We start from the raw sequence: 16,981 nt of genomic DNA on the forward strand, positions 1-16,981 counted from the left end.
CCCGAGTGCCTGGGAAAGACCTCCCACTTGCAGGAGACCCAAGTGCCACGGACTTCAACTGCCCCTCTTTCGAAGCTGCCTCTGATGGGTTGATGGGTTACGATGTCATTTCACATAAAGCTAGGCTGGTAATACCAATGTCCATCCGATTCTCCAATCCCTGATTGGAAAGCCAAAAATGTACTGTCAACACCAGCAAGAGGACAGTAGGAATAAAACACAGCTTGTTGGGGTGCCTGGGTGGCTCAGTCGGTTGAGCGTCCAACTTCGGCTCAGGTCATGATCTCGCGGTCCGTGAGTTCGAGCCCCACATCGGGCTCTGTGCTGACTGCTCAGAGCCTGGAGCCTGTTTCGGATTCTGTGTCTCCCTCTCTCTCTGACCCTCCCCCGTTCATGCTCTGTCTCTGTCTCAAAAATAAATAAACGTTAAAAAAATTAAAAAAAAAAAAAACAACACAGCTTGTTGAGCTCAGACTCTCAGATTTGAAGATAAACACTTATGTCATCTCAACACGGATTTTTTTTTATGACAGAGCTTGGCGATCAGCCACGAGACCCAACAGCCACGTGCACATTGGAATTATCGTGGCTCCCTGTACGGCTTCTGAAAGAGGAATTAGAAGCTCAGATTCCTTGAGGACTGTTATTTCACACCACCTTATAACCGTGAGAAACCCATGGAATTTTTCAAAAACTTTTGGGAAACAGTTTTAGATTTATGGAAGAGTTGCAAAGATCGTACAGAGGGTTTCTATAAATTCTTCCCCCGTTATCCCTGAGTGTTAAAACCTTAGGTTTGGTACGTTTATCAAAACTAGGGAATCATCACTGGTCCAGCGCTATTAACTAAGCCACGAAGTTTATTCCAATTTCTCCAGCTTTTCCACAAATATCTTTTCTCAATCCCAGGATCCCACGCTGCACTTAAGTCTCCCTGTCTCCACAGTCACCTTAATCCGAGGCAGATTTTGGTCTTTCCTCATTTTTCACGACCTTGACACCTCTGACGAGGGAGCAGTCAGGTGTCCCGTAGAAAGTCCCTCACTTTGGATGTGTCGGACGTTTTCTTGTGTGTAGACTGAGGTTATGGATTTTGGAGGAAATACCACAGAGGTGAAGTATCCTCCTCGGTACATCCTATCGGGGGGTACAGGATACCTAAAGGGGTACAGGATAGCAGATGACACATGAACAAATAGCTGGGGGAGAATAACGTACTCAAGCAGTATTCCAAGAGGTGTTTTCAGGCATAGGGACACGACAGTCCATAAAAGAGCCCATGTGGCTCAAAAACACTACCTGAAATCTCTCGCTTCCCAAGAGCGCCATTGGACTTCATGCCAACAGATAGTGCTGCCTGAGAGGACAGGCCTTTCCTGTGGCTCCTCCCACCTCCCGATGCCCCTGGAAAATACAGGAAACAGTGCAAGTGGGACTCAAGTACCCCATCCAGTGAAGGCCTCACCCTATTATCACCAGAGGAGAGCCACAGACTGGCCTTGAGCACTGGCCCTAGGGGACTCGTGTGTGTGTGTGTGTGTGTGTGTGTGTGTGTGTGTGTGTGTGTGTGTGTGTGTAGTTCCTGGCTTCACTAGTAGCTTTTGAGGCTGCTTCATGAGGAAAATCTGTCCCAGGGGATACTCAGGGCATTTTTCTCCCCAGAGCACACCTCATGGTTTCCTCCTGCTCTGCCTCTCTCTCCCCACTAGCCCTTCTCAACCAGGGTTTCTGAGAGAATTAATCCCTTATGCCCTAAAGGCACCCAGTATACGGAACTTCTCTCTGTGCATCTAGAAGCCATGTGCCAACCTTGGGAAAAGTGAAAAAAACAAAAACAAAACTGTTCAAACCATTTTCTCTAGGGCTCCTGTCATGGAACCTCAGTGGAGAAGGTTCTCTCCTAAGGTTATTATAGACATGGTTGAACAGCTTCGGCTAGGGAGGTATGATCAGTGGGTCTTAAGAATTACACTGGGACAGAGCTTACCTCCACCGGAGGCTGTCAGGATCATCAGGTGGTAGAGACAAAAGCATCCTGGCAGATGAAGGCTCAAATCTGCCGCTGCTATGTAACTTTGGACGAGTTTTTAAATCTCTGACATCTTGACTATCTCATAATTGTTATCTATTGCTCTGTAACAAATTACTCCAAAATGTAGTGGCTCAAAACACCATGTATATATTACCTCATAGTTTCCTTGGAGCAGGAATCTGGGCACAGCTTGGCTAAGTTCTTTGGCTCACCATCTCTCACAAGGCTATGATCAAGGTGTTGGCCAGGGCAGAAATCCTCGTTGTGTTCAAGTGGGGCAAGATCCACTTCTAAGTTCGCTCAGCAGCTGTTGGTAGAATTCAGTGCCTCATGGGCTGGTACTGAAGGTCTCAGTTCCTTGCTGGCTGTTGGCCCCATGCTATACTCAGTTCCTTGCCAGGTGGGCCTTTACATTCAAGTAAGCAAGTAAGAAGAGCCAGAGTATACACCAGTAAGGCGGATGTCAGTCTTCTCTAATCTAATTACAGAAGAGACACCCATCACTTTTGCTGTATTCATGAGAAGAGTCATTAGGTCCAGCTCACTCTCAAGGGTGAATGAATACCAGGAGGCGGGGATCACTGAGGACCAGGCTAGAAGCTGCCTACACTTCAGTAGAGTAGCACTAATTGCCTTGCTCAAATGCTCTTAAAATTTGCATAAAGCACCTGCCACACAGGCAGATGGCCAGTAAACAGCAGCCACTACCATAAAGTAGGTGTTTAGTTCACATCTATTTCCTTTCCCTCTCTTAGGCTATTTGAGCCATCTTTTTTCATTGACAGAGGATGTGTTTACCAAGCACTAGCTCAACAACATGGTCTTATTTTTGTTATAGGTGAAACTAGTCATACCCAAGAGAGAAATTTTCCCAGCCAGGGACTTGGGTTTTCTTGGGCCTGTGTTCAGGTAGCTCAAGCTCTTCCCAGCTTTGGGTTCTTTACAGTTCCCTGGCTATTCCAGTCAGGGGTGTGCCTATATCCTTGTTGCTTATGGATTCTAGACCTGGACTACCATGACTTTCAAACAAGAGTACATCAGTTCATTCTGAATGAGAATTGGTAAGAGTTGGTTTTTGTGTACGTGTGTGGAAAACAAAGTTGATGTAGAATCAGAGGGGTTGTTTTTGGCATCTCCCTGAGGCTCCTGAGTAGCAGTAGTCATCCCCCCGTGCGGTAGATCCAAACAAACCGATAGTTGCCAACAGCCATTTTCTCTTCCGTCTTCCTAACAGAGACATGGCTCAGTTCTAGCACATCCTCCTCTTGAGTCAGTGGGAAGGTGAGCCCAACCGAAGCCCCAAGAGGTGAGACTTATTTAAGTCTGCCACAGTGGTCCCAATCTCTTTCCCGGTTATTAGTTTGGGCATGTTTATGTATCCCAACTTCCCTAGTGAAAAGTGAGAGGAACCATGCAGGTGGGCTCATGAGCAAGTTTCTTTGCTCTTAAAAAAAAAAAAAAAAAAAAAAAAAAAAAAAAACTGGGAAACAAGGTCTTCTTCTCAAGTGGTTGGCCTCATGTCTGGCAACCGTGCGAGCCAAGACCCTGCGGGAAGCAATTCCAGAACGAAGCTCACATATGGAGGCTGGCAGAGCAGAAAGCCGGAAGGAACCTGGGTCCTTGATGACATCCATGAGCTGCCACATTTATTGATCCTGGAACTGCCCAATCTTGTAATTTCTGTGAGGTAATTCACCTTCCTTAATATTTAAGCTAGTGGCCTCTGAAGTAAACAAGATGATCCACAGAGGTGCAGGAAGAAATCAGGAGCCAATTATGTTTTTAAAAGTAAAGAAGAGGGGCGCCTGGGTGGCTCAGTCGCTTGAGCGTCCAACTTCGGCTCAGGTCATGATCTCGCAGTTCGTGGGTTCAAGCCTCGAGTTGGGCTCTGTGCTGACAGCTTGGAGCCTGGAACCTGCTTCCGATTCTGTGTCTCCCTCTCTCTCTGCCCCTCCCCTGCTTGTGCTCTGTCTCCTCTCTCAAAAATAAAGAAACATTAAAAAAAAAAAAAAAAAAAAAAAGAGTAAAGAAGCTTTACCCAAACTTCATTAACACAGTGCCTATGTAAGTGGCTAGGTAGCACGCAGAAAACGTGAGGTACGTGCTTCAAGAAGCAGTTTGAGCTCCACAAAGTGCAGCCATTGACAATGGCGCCATCTTGCAGAATACTTATTTTGTATGTCCCCACAGAGCCAAGTGGTCTCATGGATGTTATCTGACATAAGGGCACCCTTGCAATGCTCTATTACGGACCAGTGCCTGTCTGTAATATGGAATGGGAAGGTATTAAAAAAAACAACAACCACTTTATCTGATCCTTCAAGGTAAAGATGACATTCTAACATTAAGAAAGTAGCTATTTTTTCCAAAGGAATTCATGTTAAAAGCACTTTCAAAATGGTCAGACATACTTCAACTTTACCAAAATGTGTTACCAAAAACTGTCACCTATAAACTCTCATAAGTGCACACTGAAAGCTTGGGATATGAAATCCAAACAGGAGTTTCAGTAGGTTTTGAGCCCGTTTTTTTTTTGTTTTTTTTTTTTTAATATATACCAACAATAAAAATGCCACACTTGCAATTGAGCAAGAACAAGTTACTGACAGTGAGAAAGATGGAAATTTATTATAAAGATTTCAACAAACACTTTTTAAGACTAGTAGATGGAATTGAAAATGAGCATTGTTTTTCAGTAAGCAGTCATTTGGATACTCAGATCTTAATCAAGTGGCTTTTTTAGCTACAATAGCCATTAAAACCCAGCATTCAAATAAACTTACCTTAAAACCAGAAATTATTTTTTATCACAAAATGTTAAAATTAGAAGTTTGAAAAATGAAGCATTTTTTAATCATATAGCTCTAAAAGAAAAAAAATTTTTTAGAAAGAGCAAAAGGTATTTTTTTACAATACACACAAAAGGTATTTTAAAACATTTTCACTTTTTCTATTTCTTTTTTTTTTTTTCTTGCCTATGTGTCTTAGTATAGTACATAAACATTAATTTAAAAATATACAGGTCTATATACACATGCTGGGGGTGGTGTTCTACGTGCACACAGGTGACTGGTTTGGAAAGCAATGTTTCATGCTACTGCTTACATCCTTAGAAGAAACTTCTCCAATCCTCCCAAATACTAACTATATTGTCTTCAAGTTTTTGTAACTTACCCTTTTAAAATTTTTAGTCCAAATGGAATTTCTTTTGGTGAATGGTATGATGGGAATAAATTTAATTTTCTCTACTTAAACCAGCACCTTTTACTGAATAATCCATCATGGTCAGAATTATTTCAAGAAGCCACCTTTAGAGTACTCTAAATTCTTAAAAGCATCGGAGTCTATTTTTTAAACTCTTTTCCATTGATTTTGTCTATTTTTATATGAGTGTAAAAATTTAATTGCACTTAAAAACAATTTTTTTGGTAGAGCAAGTTCCCTTTTTTCTCCCCTTTCAATGAAGATCCTATTATCATCTGTTTATACTTCCATGTGAATTTTTAATTTGTATTAAAAATAAATACTCTTTGGCATTTGGATTGGCTTTGCACCGAATATACATGTTAACTCAAGAACTGATCTATTTACAACGGTCAAAACGCCCCTCTATCAACCTCTATCAAGGGTTTATCAGCCTGTGTTCCTCTCTGCTTTCCTTCCACCCCACCCCCAAGAAACTATGATCTTAAATGTTAATCTTTGTTTTCTTTAGTTTTACTACTCATGAATCCCTACCCTAAACAATGTACTAAGTTTTTCCAGTTTCTGAACTTTATAGCCAAATTATTCCTCTTTCAATGGTCTGCACTTCCTCTTTTGTTTACAAAATCCTGCCCTTCCCCAAAGTCGTAAAAATATCCTTTTCTTTTTTTAAGTTTATTTATTTTTGAGAGAGAAAAAGAGAGACCAAGCTGGGGAGGGGCAAAAGACAGGGAGAGAGAGAATCCAAAACAGGCTCTGCAATGTCAACGCAGATCCCAACGTGGGGCTCGAACTCACAAACTGGGAGATCATGACTGAGCCGAAACCAAGAGTTGGATGTTTAACTGAATGAGCCACCCAGGTGCCCCATAAAAATATCCTTCTGTATTTATTGTCTTCTAAAAGTTTCATAGTTTTAACTTTCTTAAGTGAATCTTGAATGCGCCTGGGATTGCTTTTTGCAGCTGGTGCAAGGTAGAGGGGGGCCCAACTCACTTTTTTCCTTTGTGAAAAGTTATTCAAGCACTGTTTATTAAATAATCCATTCTCCGCTCCGCCCCCCCCCCCCCGACTGGTCTGCACTGACCTCCTTTTAAAAATTAAGTTCCCGTACTAAGTGGGTCAGTTTCTGAGCTCTTCAACCTTGTCTGTTCCTCCACTTGTGATCTCTGTACCAATCCCACATTGTTTTAATGACTACATTTTACGTAAGTTTTTTGTTGTTGTTTCTTCAGATGTCTGAGTAAATGGCTTCTGGTTTTGTTTTTCATTTTAGAGTAAGCTTTTAAATCTGGTAGTGCTAGTTCCCTTCACACTTCATTGTTTTTTAGTAATGTTTTGAATATCCTTGGCCCTTTGCTCTTGCATTCACATTATGGGATCAGCTTGTCAAGTACCACAGTGAAAACCATTGGGATTTTTTGTTGGGATTGCATTAATTTACTAATCAATTTGAACAAAGAGCTGCGACCTAGATGATCTTCTTATCCATATCTCCCATTTATTTAGGTCAATCAAGGTGTTGGGGTTTTTTTCCATCATCGTTTTCTCATTAAAAGGCTTATATAGCTCTTAAGATTTATTCTTCTATACTTTATACTGTTTTGTTCCTACTGTAAATTTTCTTAATTACAATTAAAATCTTAAGACGTTATAGCTTGTTGCTTGACGCATGGAAATGTAATTGACATTCACATGTTGATTTTGTTCCAGTGAACTTGATAAACTCTTAAGTCTTCTCATCTGCCTTGCAGACTCTTTGGATTTTCACAGTCTGATCATATGTTAATCTGTTAACAGATGAGTTACACTGATTGATCTTCTAATATTAACCAACTTGCTTCCTCAGGTAAATCCACTGTGGTCATCATTTGTTATACTCTAAATACAATGTTAGATTTAATTTGCAAAAAATGCTTATTGTCTTATTGGAAGGTGCAAGGTGATTTTAGATATCTCCATCAGGTCTAATTTATTAGCTGTGCTATTTAAATCTTCTATGCCCTTCATCATTATGCTTTTTGTCTTCTTCATGATCTATTAACTCATGAGGGAGGTATGTTTCAAACACCTATTATACTGGTAGATTAATGTATTTCTCTTTGTAGGTATGGCCATTTTTAAAAATACATATTTTGAGGTATATTATTAGTCACTTAGGGGCGTAATTGAGTTTAAAACTGTTATATCCTTCTGGCCAATTAAGCCCATTGCACTATGCAGAGACTCTCCATCGTGAGTAATTTGGGGAGGGAAATGGGCTTAATATGGGGACACTGAAGTTCAGAAAAATAACCTTACCCAAGAACACACAACTCCATTAAGCTGAGACAAACATTTGCTCTCAGATTACGTGTAGGATAGTCCTTCTACCAAAACACGTTCTTTGAAATGCAAAATGTTCTGGAATTCTAGATTATTAAAGACACATTCCAATAGAGGAAATAAACACACACAAGCACACTTAAAGAACTGACTCTAGTAGAAAAGTTTTATACTCCGTAAAAAACAAAATCTGCTGTAAGAGAGGGGAGAGGATTTAAACAACTCCCTACCTGGCTGGGGAAAGAAAAAGAAAAAGCTGAAGAAGGCAACTGTCAGGTGACTTAAATGCAGAGAAAAAGAAAAGACAGTCACAGAACCCCGCTGGGTATGGTAATCTAAGAGTGGGTGTTACTACAACACAGCTTGGGTTTTAAACAAGAGGAGGACGGAAGTTGAAAACCGGCATTCTGAGCACACTGTCAGGAAGAACATTTGTATAGAGAAAGTGAGAGGAACTAAAACTGGCAAGAGGGAGCACAACACCCTAGGGGATAATACTAATATCACAGCAAGAAAACACAGGGGGGTTATTTTTTTAAAGCATGGTGTCATCAGTGCAAACAACCACAAGTCAAAAGTTCTGATTAAAGGTCTACAATGTGCCAGTGTTTAAAGAAGAAAACGACACATATATGTACATAGGTATAGATACTACATACGTATGCAGACTATGTACTAAATGTATATAAATACACACACCCCGTTTCTTTTATCGCTGGTACAGAGGTCAAGATGGACACTCACCATGCCACTGATTATCCACGACAGAACAGACATGTGCTGAGTGTGCTTATCGTTTAAGAGGGAATTGTGAATACACCATAAGCAAAATCCTATGTTCTGTGCCATAACAAAGTTCCAATGAACCAAGTATCAACATAACAAGCCAAGGACATCTGTACAAGATTTATTTCATTAACCACAATGTTTTAGAGTGACGGTTATACACCCTAATACAGAAGGAGTGATTCCAAATCCATCCAGAGTTAAAGGTCAGAGCCAAAGTCAGTGGCTTTAATCCCCAATCGAAAAGAGTTTCATTGACAATTTTGTTGTTCTTAGATTAACAGAAGAACTGATGTACAGAACACCCTGTTCTAAGCTCCACCATGCTTTCCGACAAAGAAGCACCACCAGGGATTAGACTTCATTGCTTCCTCCTTGCTCTGGCTGTGCAGGTGGCTGGCAAGAGCCTCTTGTCTGTCTTTGACTCCCATTTATTCACAAACATTCCTGTGTCCAGCCACAGTTCCCCACAACGTCACATCTGAATTAATTTCTCCTGAATTGCATGGCTGTAATATTGACAAACAGGGCTAATGAGAGCAATTAAATTGCCATCTGTTTAACAAAACATACCCTTCTAAGAGAATATCCACAGTCCTATTGCATTTAGTACATCGTCACCACATTGAAATGACATGTTAAAATCAATACAAAAATTTTTTTTTCAAACCACAAAATTTACCCCAGAGCCACTCTATAAATTTCCTAGAATTATAAACCATTAACATTTTTCTGAACAATGCAATCCAACCAGAAATGAAGATAAATTTCCCACCAGCAGGGGTACAGTATGTACTGAGGTCAAGAATGTACCTCTGATGAGGATTCTAATTCTCCCACAGCCACACCACCACCGTCAGCAGAATCAGTGTATGGACTTGTGCCACTCGGCTCTGGAAAGAAGTTCAAAATGGGGTCCTGGCCAGGGGAGGAGGGAAAGCGTCAGTGACTTAGTTAATCACCAGTGGGGACAAAACAGGAATCACTACCCTTGAAAAAGAACAGGGGTCCTTTCATGGATTCTGGTGGCCAGAAACTGGGGCAAACTGCAACAAGGTAATGAAAGTAACAAGAAAGCCATTTCTCCAAGAACTCCTATAACTTCTATCTTAACTTCTGATAAACGTGAACTTCTTCTTAGGCAAGCTTATTGAAAACTGCAATCACAACTGAAAAGGTCCTATAAACCTATGCTAGTCAAGGGATTCACATTCTGATCTTAAATTTTAAAGTCCTTAAGAGGCCTAGACCTGGGGTAAAGTAAACATAATACTCTGAAGCGCAATGAGACACCATAAAAAAAATCAACTCAAAACATCCAAACTGACTGGATACCTAATGCAGCTTTTTAATTTTTTTTTTTACTATCTCAGATTAGTGTATATTCATAAAACAAGGTTCAGTTATTTTAACAATAGCTGCTTATTAAACAACTGAATTTTAGCTCAAGGGCAATGCCTCTGTAATTACCATGGAAAATATTAACTGCCCTAAAACAGAGAAAACACAGACGAAAATATAACTAGTCTCGATAAGAAAAGAAGATAAAATCTGGAAGGGCCACTCTGGAGATTAAACAGCCTTATTTAAATACTATGATGCAAGTGCCCCTGCTCACTTTATAACTGCAGAAACCGATCGTGTTTGCTAGATCACCATTACCTTTGCTAGAACGGGTGCACAGACCACCACTCTGAAGTTCTCCTTTTGTGCTGAAAAACTTTCAAATCCCTTGTTCGGTCAGTACAGAATATTGCGAGGCGATGCATGTGCAAACTCTTCCTGAGGAATTCTTCACGTGTGCAAATCTGCAACCTGACAGAAAGCGTGGCATTTATAGCGAGGGAAGCGGCAGCTTTACGGGGCCGGCGCACTAGGGACGCACACGCAGCACGAACGGCCACGGGCACCTGTTCCCCTGCGATCTCGCTCACAGGTCAGTGTTCACCCCACGCCTCAAAGAAAGGGAGAGAGGAACTGCCTCAAATTTGTAAAAGGGACAGGAAAAAAAAAGTGACTTTCCCACAAACCTGACCAACGCACAACTCCTGCCTCCGGGTTTGTGTTTCTTCTAACTCTACCTACGAACTGTTCAGAGTCGCTATACCGGGCTTTGCTTTCCGCTCCACAGAAAACAAGTAGATCCTGTCGGGTTAGGGTTAAGCTGTGACAACGGGGAACAGGAGATGACACTGTTACTGAAGCAGGAGGCCAACTCTGAAAGTACCGTCTCTCAATTACAATTACCAATGACTTGGACACGGCATTATTTCGAGGTGACTGAACTGCTTTCTTTTGGAGAGCCTGGTTTCAGGCTGCACATGCTTGGCGGTCAGGCTTGCCGAAGCAACTACGTGCCGATTAACCAGACAATCCGTGGACAGTGTTCTGCCCTCAATGATTTGGGCCCCACAAAAGCCAGGATTCAACTGGGGTGGAGAAACTAGACACTGTACGGGCAAAGAAGAACACAAGTAAACGTGAGAAGAAAACACTTTCTGGTAAACGGTGCTTTGTCAATACAAAACGGAGGGCAACTCTGATCTCCCCTCGTGTTGCAGACTAAGAATTCTGTTAAGAAACCCAATTAAAGAAGCAAGGTCAATTTCTACTCAAAAACGAAGAAATAGGTTTTCCATACTGCAATGTACCTCAAGGGGCCAACAGGTAACAACCACGTCACATGCACTAGGAGAACGTGTATCTTCTTTCTACAGGGCCTTCCACTCACGGCCTCGCAGTACCACGCCCTGGCCCATAGCTAGCTGCAGATGCTGTGCAAATATTTAGAGAAGCTGAATTTTGCAAACTTTGTCCACTTTTTGTTAACACATATATAATAAGAAAAAGAAGACAACATAAAATGTTTCTCCATTAACTTAATAATGCAAAAGCATCCAAAGATTTTAACACCAATTCACATCATAATACAATGCTTTTGTAGAGAAGTTCCCCTGTTAGCCAAAGAAACACTCTCCCAGAAAAAGCATTTGGGTACATTATGAGGATAATGAAGAATTCATCCACATTTAAAGAAGCATCCCAATTTTATTCCTTTCAGAAATATTCCTGAAACCACTCAGGGGAGACTTTAGTTGCAGGTGTTATTTATAAGCCTGCGGCAAGCGTTCCATTGAGAAAGTAAAATGTGGACTTCACGACAGAGTGGAGTTCTTCCCTGATACCAGAATGCTACTGGGGTAGCGAATCAAACTGTCTAGGGCACAGTGAGAACCTGTATATATGCTTCCAGTAATTCAGTGTGTATCAGTACAACCCAAGATGCTCACAGGGTTAAATGAGTCCAATTCAAAGTCCTCCACGAAATCCAGCTCTGGTTGAGAAGTACTTAAAAAATAAATCTGCCAACTTGTACGCTGACTTCTCGGAATAGTAGTTTTACAAATAGAGGACTTCTACTAGAGCACTTACTTGCTCCTACTGTCACACTTCTAACTCTCCCACCCAGCCTGCTCCCCCAAAAAGGACAGAGTGAACTGGCAGAGGCCACTCTATGAAAAACCCGACAATCAGAAGCGTGGCAGTATCCCTGATCCATCTGGTTTTGCCCCAAGTTCTCCGAAGAGCTAAATATTAGTGTCACGTGGCCAAATACAGTCAAGCATATGCTCGATTTAGATTCAAGCAAAATTGAGGAGAAAGATATTTTCACCTGCCACATCTATTTTTCTTTGCCTTCCCAAAACGGCTAGAATAAGCTTTAGAGTCTTTTATAAGAAACTAAATAGCACTGTGGGTGTAGAAAAAAAAAAGAGCTGTGTCACAGCTGGAACGAAGCTTCAAAACAGCAGTGTTACTTCTCCTCTGTTATACTCGAATATAATGCTACAAAAGATGCAGACTGCAGACATTTTTTTTGAAGTACCTGTCTCACCCATTTACAATGAAATGGATCAGGAATGCCACACCACTGATTCTATCTGGATTCAATAACCATACCTGCTCCCCGGAGTATCCTAGTAACTAGCTGTCACCCTCTGGTAAGTCTCCACTGTCCTGAAAAAGGGAGTTTTGGTGCTAGAGGACAGCCCATCCTACGCTAGCATCATGCCAACGCTACAGCAGCGGGTGAGATCATGGAAGTGACGGAGGGAATGGATATGTTCTGTAAGAGTTGGTCCCCGACATCAGCATGAATATGCCACAGGTGAGGCAGGGGGGAATCTGACCAATGAGCAACGTGTTTCTACCTTCCCGCTTACTTACTAGTATCCTGCTAAAGCCACACCTGCCACCTCAGTGGGTCAGTCTGTGACACCACAAGCTTTTTCAGAAAGCATCCGGGAGTCGAACGACTGGTCACGGAGTTGCAAAGTGCACAAAGCTCAAGGCACAGAGTAGAAAACAGGTGTGAACTGGTGAGGGGAGATGTTATAGCAGAAGCAGAGTTATTAGCATTTTCCTTGAACACGACTTTCTAACGCTAAACAAAGACCAACTCTCTTAAACGGGGTTTGTTTTAGTTATGGGTAAAAAACACTGCATTGTAATGATCTGCTCGATTTCAAAGCAAAAGAGATCTCGATGTGTAAAAGCCAATGTGCTGAAGTGCCGCATCCGCAAATGAACAAAGCAAGTGCTTTAGAAAGAAAAAAAAAAAATTCTTCTGCTCTTATACTTTTGGAGGAAGCTGCTGACGGTCGCTGCTGGATTTCCCTTAGCGACGGTCGCTTTTCAAGACGCCTGTTCCTCACGGAATCTGTAGATAAACTCATTAAAAGATTGTCCCGTTTCAAAATCATCCCCGAGTCTAGCAGCAACGGACTGGTTTTTGTTTTTGTTAGTTATTTGTCTTTTAAAATTACGAACCAAAGTAAGAAGTCCAACATCCTCTTCCGAGAACAACTTTGCGACAGAGCTCCTGAGTGTCTGCAGGGCCCCCGCTGTGCTCCCAATGCAGTCTCTGCAGCTCCAGTGTGTCCTCTTTCCGGGAAGGAAAGTACATTCGACACGTGCACTATCTGTACCCTCTGGAACTTGCACACGCTGATGAGCTGTCTGGAAAAACAAAAAACATTGCGACAGGAAAAGGTATGAACAGCAGACGGCATCTCATAATGCTAAGAATCTGTTTATTTAATACATAGTTCTCACCCCTCTCCCGATCCCCCAAAAGGAGGTTAAAAAAAAAAAAAAAAGTGAGCCAAGTGAAAGGAGGCTACATCATCAGAAAGGAGACTGGATCACTACCACACTCTAGCAGAGACTAAAGAATCCAAGAGGCTCTTGACAGCTGCTTGAGAACCACCGCCCCCACTGGACTTCGGAGCCGTCCCAGCTGGCAAAACAGCGTGAACTTGATCACACGGACAGCCTCGTGAGACCACCATCAAGAGCACTGTGGACACGGCCACACTCACCGTACGGTCACCACCAGCAGCTGCCTTACGTAATAGAACCATCAGAAATGGTAAGGAACATCATTACTTACTATAAGCCAACTCATCCCCAGCTCTTTTCCGGGACTGGTCACCTCTGGGGATAAGAAAAGAACAGGGAATCAACCAGATTACACAGACATCTTCATACATCCAAATGGGAGAAGTGAATTGACATAACTGGTAATACAAGGAAAGCAAGTATTTCAATTCTAACAACCTATCTTAAAATAGGCATTAAACTTCAACAGCAGTACAGTCATTTATAACCTGAATATTCTTAGCTAAAAGGTGTTGTCTTTTAAATATAAAACGCTATTAAATAAAGGAAGGATTATCTAGAAAAATGGCTTACACTGGGTTCTAGAAATAGGTTCAGACTAAAAATGTGTTTGAAGATAAACCTGGGTTCTGCTACAAACGTCCACAGCGACCGCCATATACTAAGGCACATTTCAAATATGAAATAGAAGATAATTCAAAGTCTTCCCCCCAAAAAAGCCTTATTATAAAACCAAAAACTGCTTAAGGCTTTAGAAAAATCTCAGAATCTTAATGTACATGAATACCCTTCCTACAAGTGGAAGAACATGAGCCTTCATAAATATTAACCAGTTCCATCTTAAGACACCTAGAGAAGATTCTAGTTCCACTTTACAGATAAGAGATTCTGATTAGGTCCTAATGCTACCCGTAAATCCTACCTTTGTCTCTCCAGTTGCTCAGACTATAACCCAGACAAATAACTATAATGAGTAAATACAACCAATTTGCTAGCTTTTCCTTGCTCGGTCACTTAGCAGCATATACCTTGTCCCATCTCTTCCTTCCTTAAACACTTTTGGCTCCACCCAGCATGGTCCTTGGCCGCTTTTTCTTCCCCATGTATATATTCTCCGCAGGCCAGGATGGTGATCATACATACCAGTGCAAAGACTTGAAATACTATCCATATACCAATGACTCCCAGGTTTCTGTCTCCAGCTCTGATTCCTTCCCTATGCTGCAGATAGGAGGTCCAGCTGTCTCCCCTCATCTAACTGGGTGAGTCAGGACTACTGGCAGTTCAGGATGGCCAGAATGCAGTCTGACTCCACGCCACCCCCACTCCTTCTTCAGTCTTCCTCAATAAATGGCACCACCATCCGCCCAATTACTCAGATCAAAACCCTGGCTCATTCTTGATTTCTTTCTTTCTCTTGCTCTGGAGCATACTGTCGCAAAACATAATCCAAACTCAACCACTCCCCATCATCTTCATGGCTCCACTCCCAATTCAAGCCACCATCATCTCTCCCCTAACACAGCTGCAAGACTCTTATTATTAGTCCAGACCACAGCCAGAGCCATCTTACATAAAAGCATAAGTAAGATTATTTCATGCCTCTGATTAAAGCCCTTCAGTGGCTTTCCATCACAGTTAAAAATCAATTCAAATTCATTTCCCCAGTCCTGTGAGACATGGCTCTTGCCTACCTCCCTACCCTCATCTTCTACCTCTGTTCACTACACTCCAGCCATGCTGGCTTTCCTTCTGCGCTGGGACACGCCAGCACTTTGGTACTTTCCTTTGTCTCTGCCTGCAGCACTCTTCCCGCTAGTTAGCCACGTGGCTGTCTCACCACCCACGTCCTCACTGGAATGTCTCTTCCTTGGAAGGCGTTTCATGTTCAAGGTGGCTGGACCAGCCCTTCACACGTGCTCTGGTCACTCACTCTTTATCCCATGCTGTCTCGGTTTGTTCACAGCATGTTTTATTATGTGAAATAATTTGCGTACATGTTCGTTATTTATCTCCCAACATTAGAGCACAAGCTCCATAAAAACTGGGTCTCATTTTTACCGAATACTTAGAATAGTGTCTAGCACATGGGCAGAAAATAAGTATCTGCTGAATTAACAAATCAGTGAATAATTCATAAATGGCCTCTACAGATGGATTATGAAAATGCTAGCTCAAGTAATTATTTCATGCTTTTGAGTGATCTTACTAGATTAGCAGAGTTTCCCACCCTCCTTCCCTGGCTGTGCTCAAGACCAGGACAGAAACCTCTTGCTGGACAAGGCGAGGAGTCTCGATTACCAGCAGGAAGAGAAGATACCAAATGGCCTCTGAAGGTTTTTTCTCTAGGCTGGGCACGTAGAGAAAAAAAACATGCAGCGCACATAGCATGAACTAGCATCAACGAGCCTTAGGCAGCCTAAAGAACTCTCAACAAATCTGCCCTAACGCCACTTTCTTAACACCTCTGCTGTTAACACCACCCCTGGCCAAAGCCAGCTGTATCATCACAGTTAAGCATTCACCAAATATTCTGAAGCAAGTAGGTTAATGCTGATCAAAAAGGAAGACACAGGATTTTATATCCAGAGCCTCAACTTGTACACACAACCTTCATTCCCACTCCCAAAGGGTTAAATAAAAGCTGAACACGTAAAAATAAGAGGAGAATAATACAGATGTGCAAACAACAGAAGGCACAAAGGGATGTGAATGTGATATGTGAATGTGATATATGCGAGAGGCTGTGTATGTGGCCAAATATCTATGTGGCCAAGGATATTATCTAATGCCCCAAGTCTGGCAAGCTATGGCTGCCCTCAAAACCAGACCCCTGCTACTAAATAAAAAAGTGCCAATTCTAGAGTGACCCTCTCAACTAAAAGATCAACAAGATCCCTGCAAGATTCTATTTTTGTTGCAGAAATCCAAGTAACAAGTACTCTGCAAGGTACCTGCCTTTAAAAGCTATTCGGCACAAGCTCTGAAGAGACCATAGTCTGGTTTGAAAGAGAACGTTCCGTCTAAGGGCACTCATGTTAGAAGTTCCCAAACAAGATTACATAATGTCATCTTTGATACCAACCTGCCCTCCCCCACCCTCCAATCATAAATTTAATCATGCAAGTAACAGATAAAGACAAAATTCTGCTCTCATATGTTAAGTCTAGTACGTGTATTCCCATGTACATAAAGATGCTGCACACGAACTCCGGCTCCGATGAGAAATGCCCATTAACTGCAATCAAGGATATATTTGACAACATCCACACCTCATTTCAAAGACACTCTGTGCCATCCACATCAAAGCTGTGTGATGCCTATTCAGGACTACACCACGTAAATGGAACACGATCTTAAATGAAGAAATTGTTTGTGAAGCTGGGCAGGAATCGTGTAACTGGTTAGACATAAATCATAAAATGACTGCTCAATCAGGACAGCCAGTAACAG

The 16,981-nt window shown here is 41.9% G+C and overlaps 1 protein-coding gene across 4 annotated transcripts in view; it reads right to left on the minus strand.

Annotated features, from left to right (window-relative positions):
• Positions 1-417: 417 nt before the first annotated feature.
• Positions 418-16,981, minus strand: part of CACUL1 (CDK2 associated cullin domain 1) — an 82,868-nt gene continuing 66,304 nt past the window's right edge. Inside the window, exons 8-11 of one of the 4 annotated variants that reach the window (XR_006194812.1) lie at positions 13,800-13,843; positions 13,178-13,366; positions 1,300-2,510; positions 418-1,158 (exon numbers count right to left, since the gene is read on the minus strand). Coding sequence is in view for 1 of the 4 variants with exons in the window: in XM_042909156.1 (XP_042765090.1) it covers positions 13,326-13,366; positions 13,800-13,843 (85 nt within the window). In the remaining 3 variants the exon portion in view is untranslated. Of the gene's footprint in view, positions 1,159-1,299; positions 2,511-7,705; positions 13,367-13,799; positions 13,844-16,981 lie in introns of those variants that run through there. The other 3 variants (XR_006194810.1, XR_006194811.1, XM_042909156.1) reach the window with 3 other exon arrangements.

The sequence above is a fragment of the Panthera leo genome, chromosome D2, assembly GCF_018350215.1.
Source record: "Panthera leo isolate Ple1 chromosome D2, P.leo_Ple1_pat1.1, whole genome shotgun sequence".
Taxonomy (NCBI): Eukaryota; Metazoa; Chordata; class Mammalia; order Carnivora; family Felidae; genus Panthera; species Panthera leo.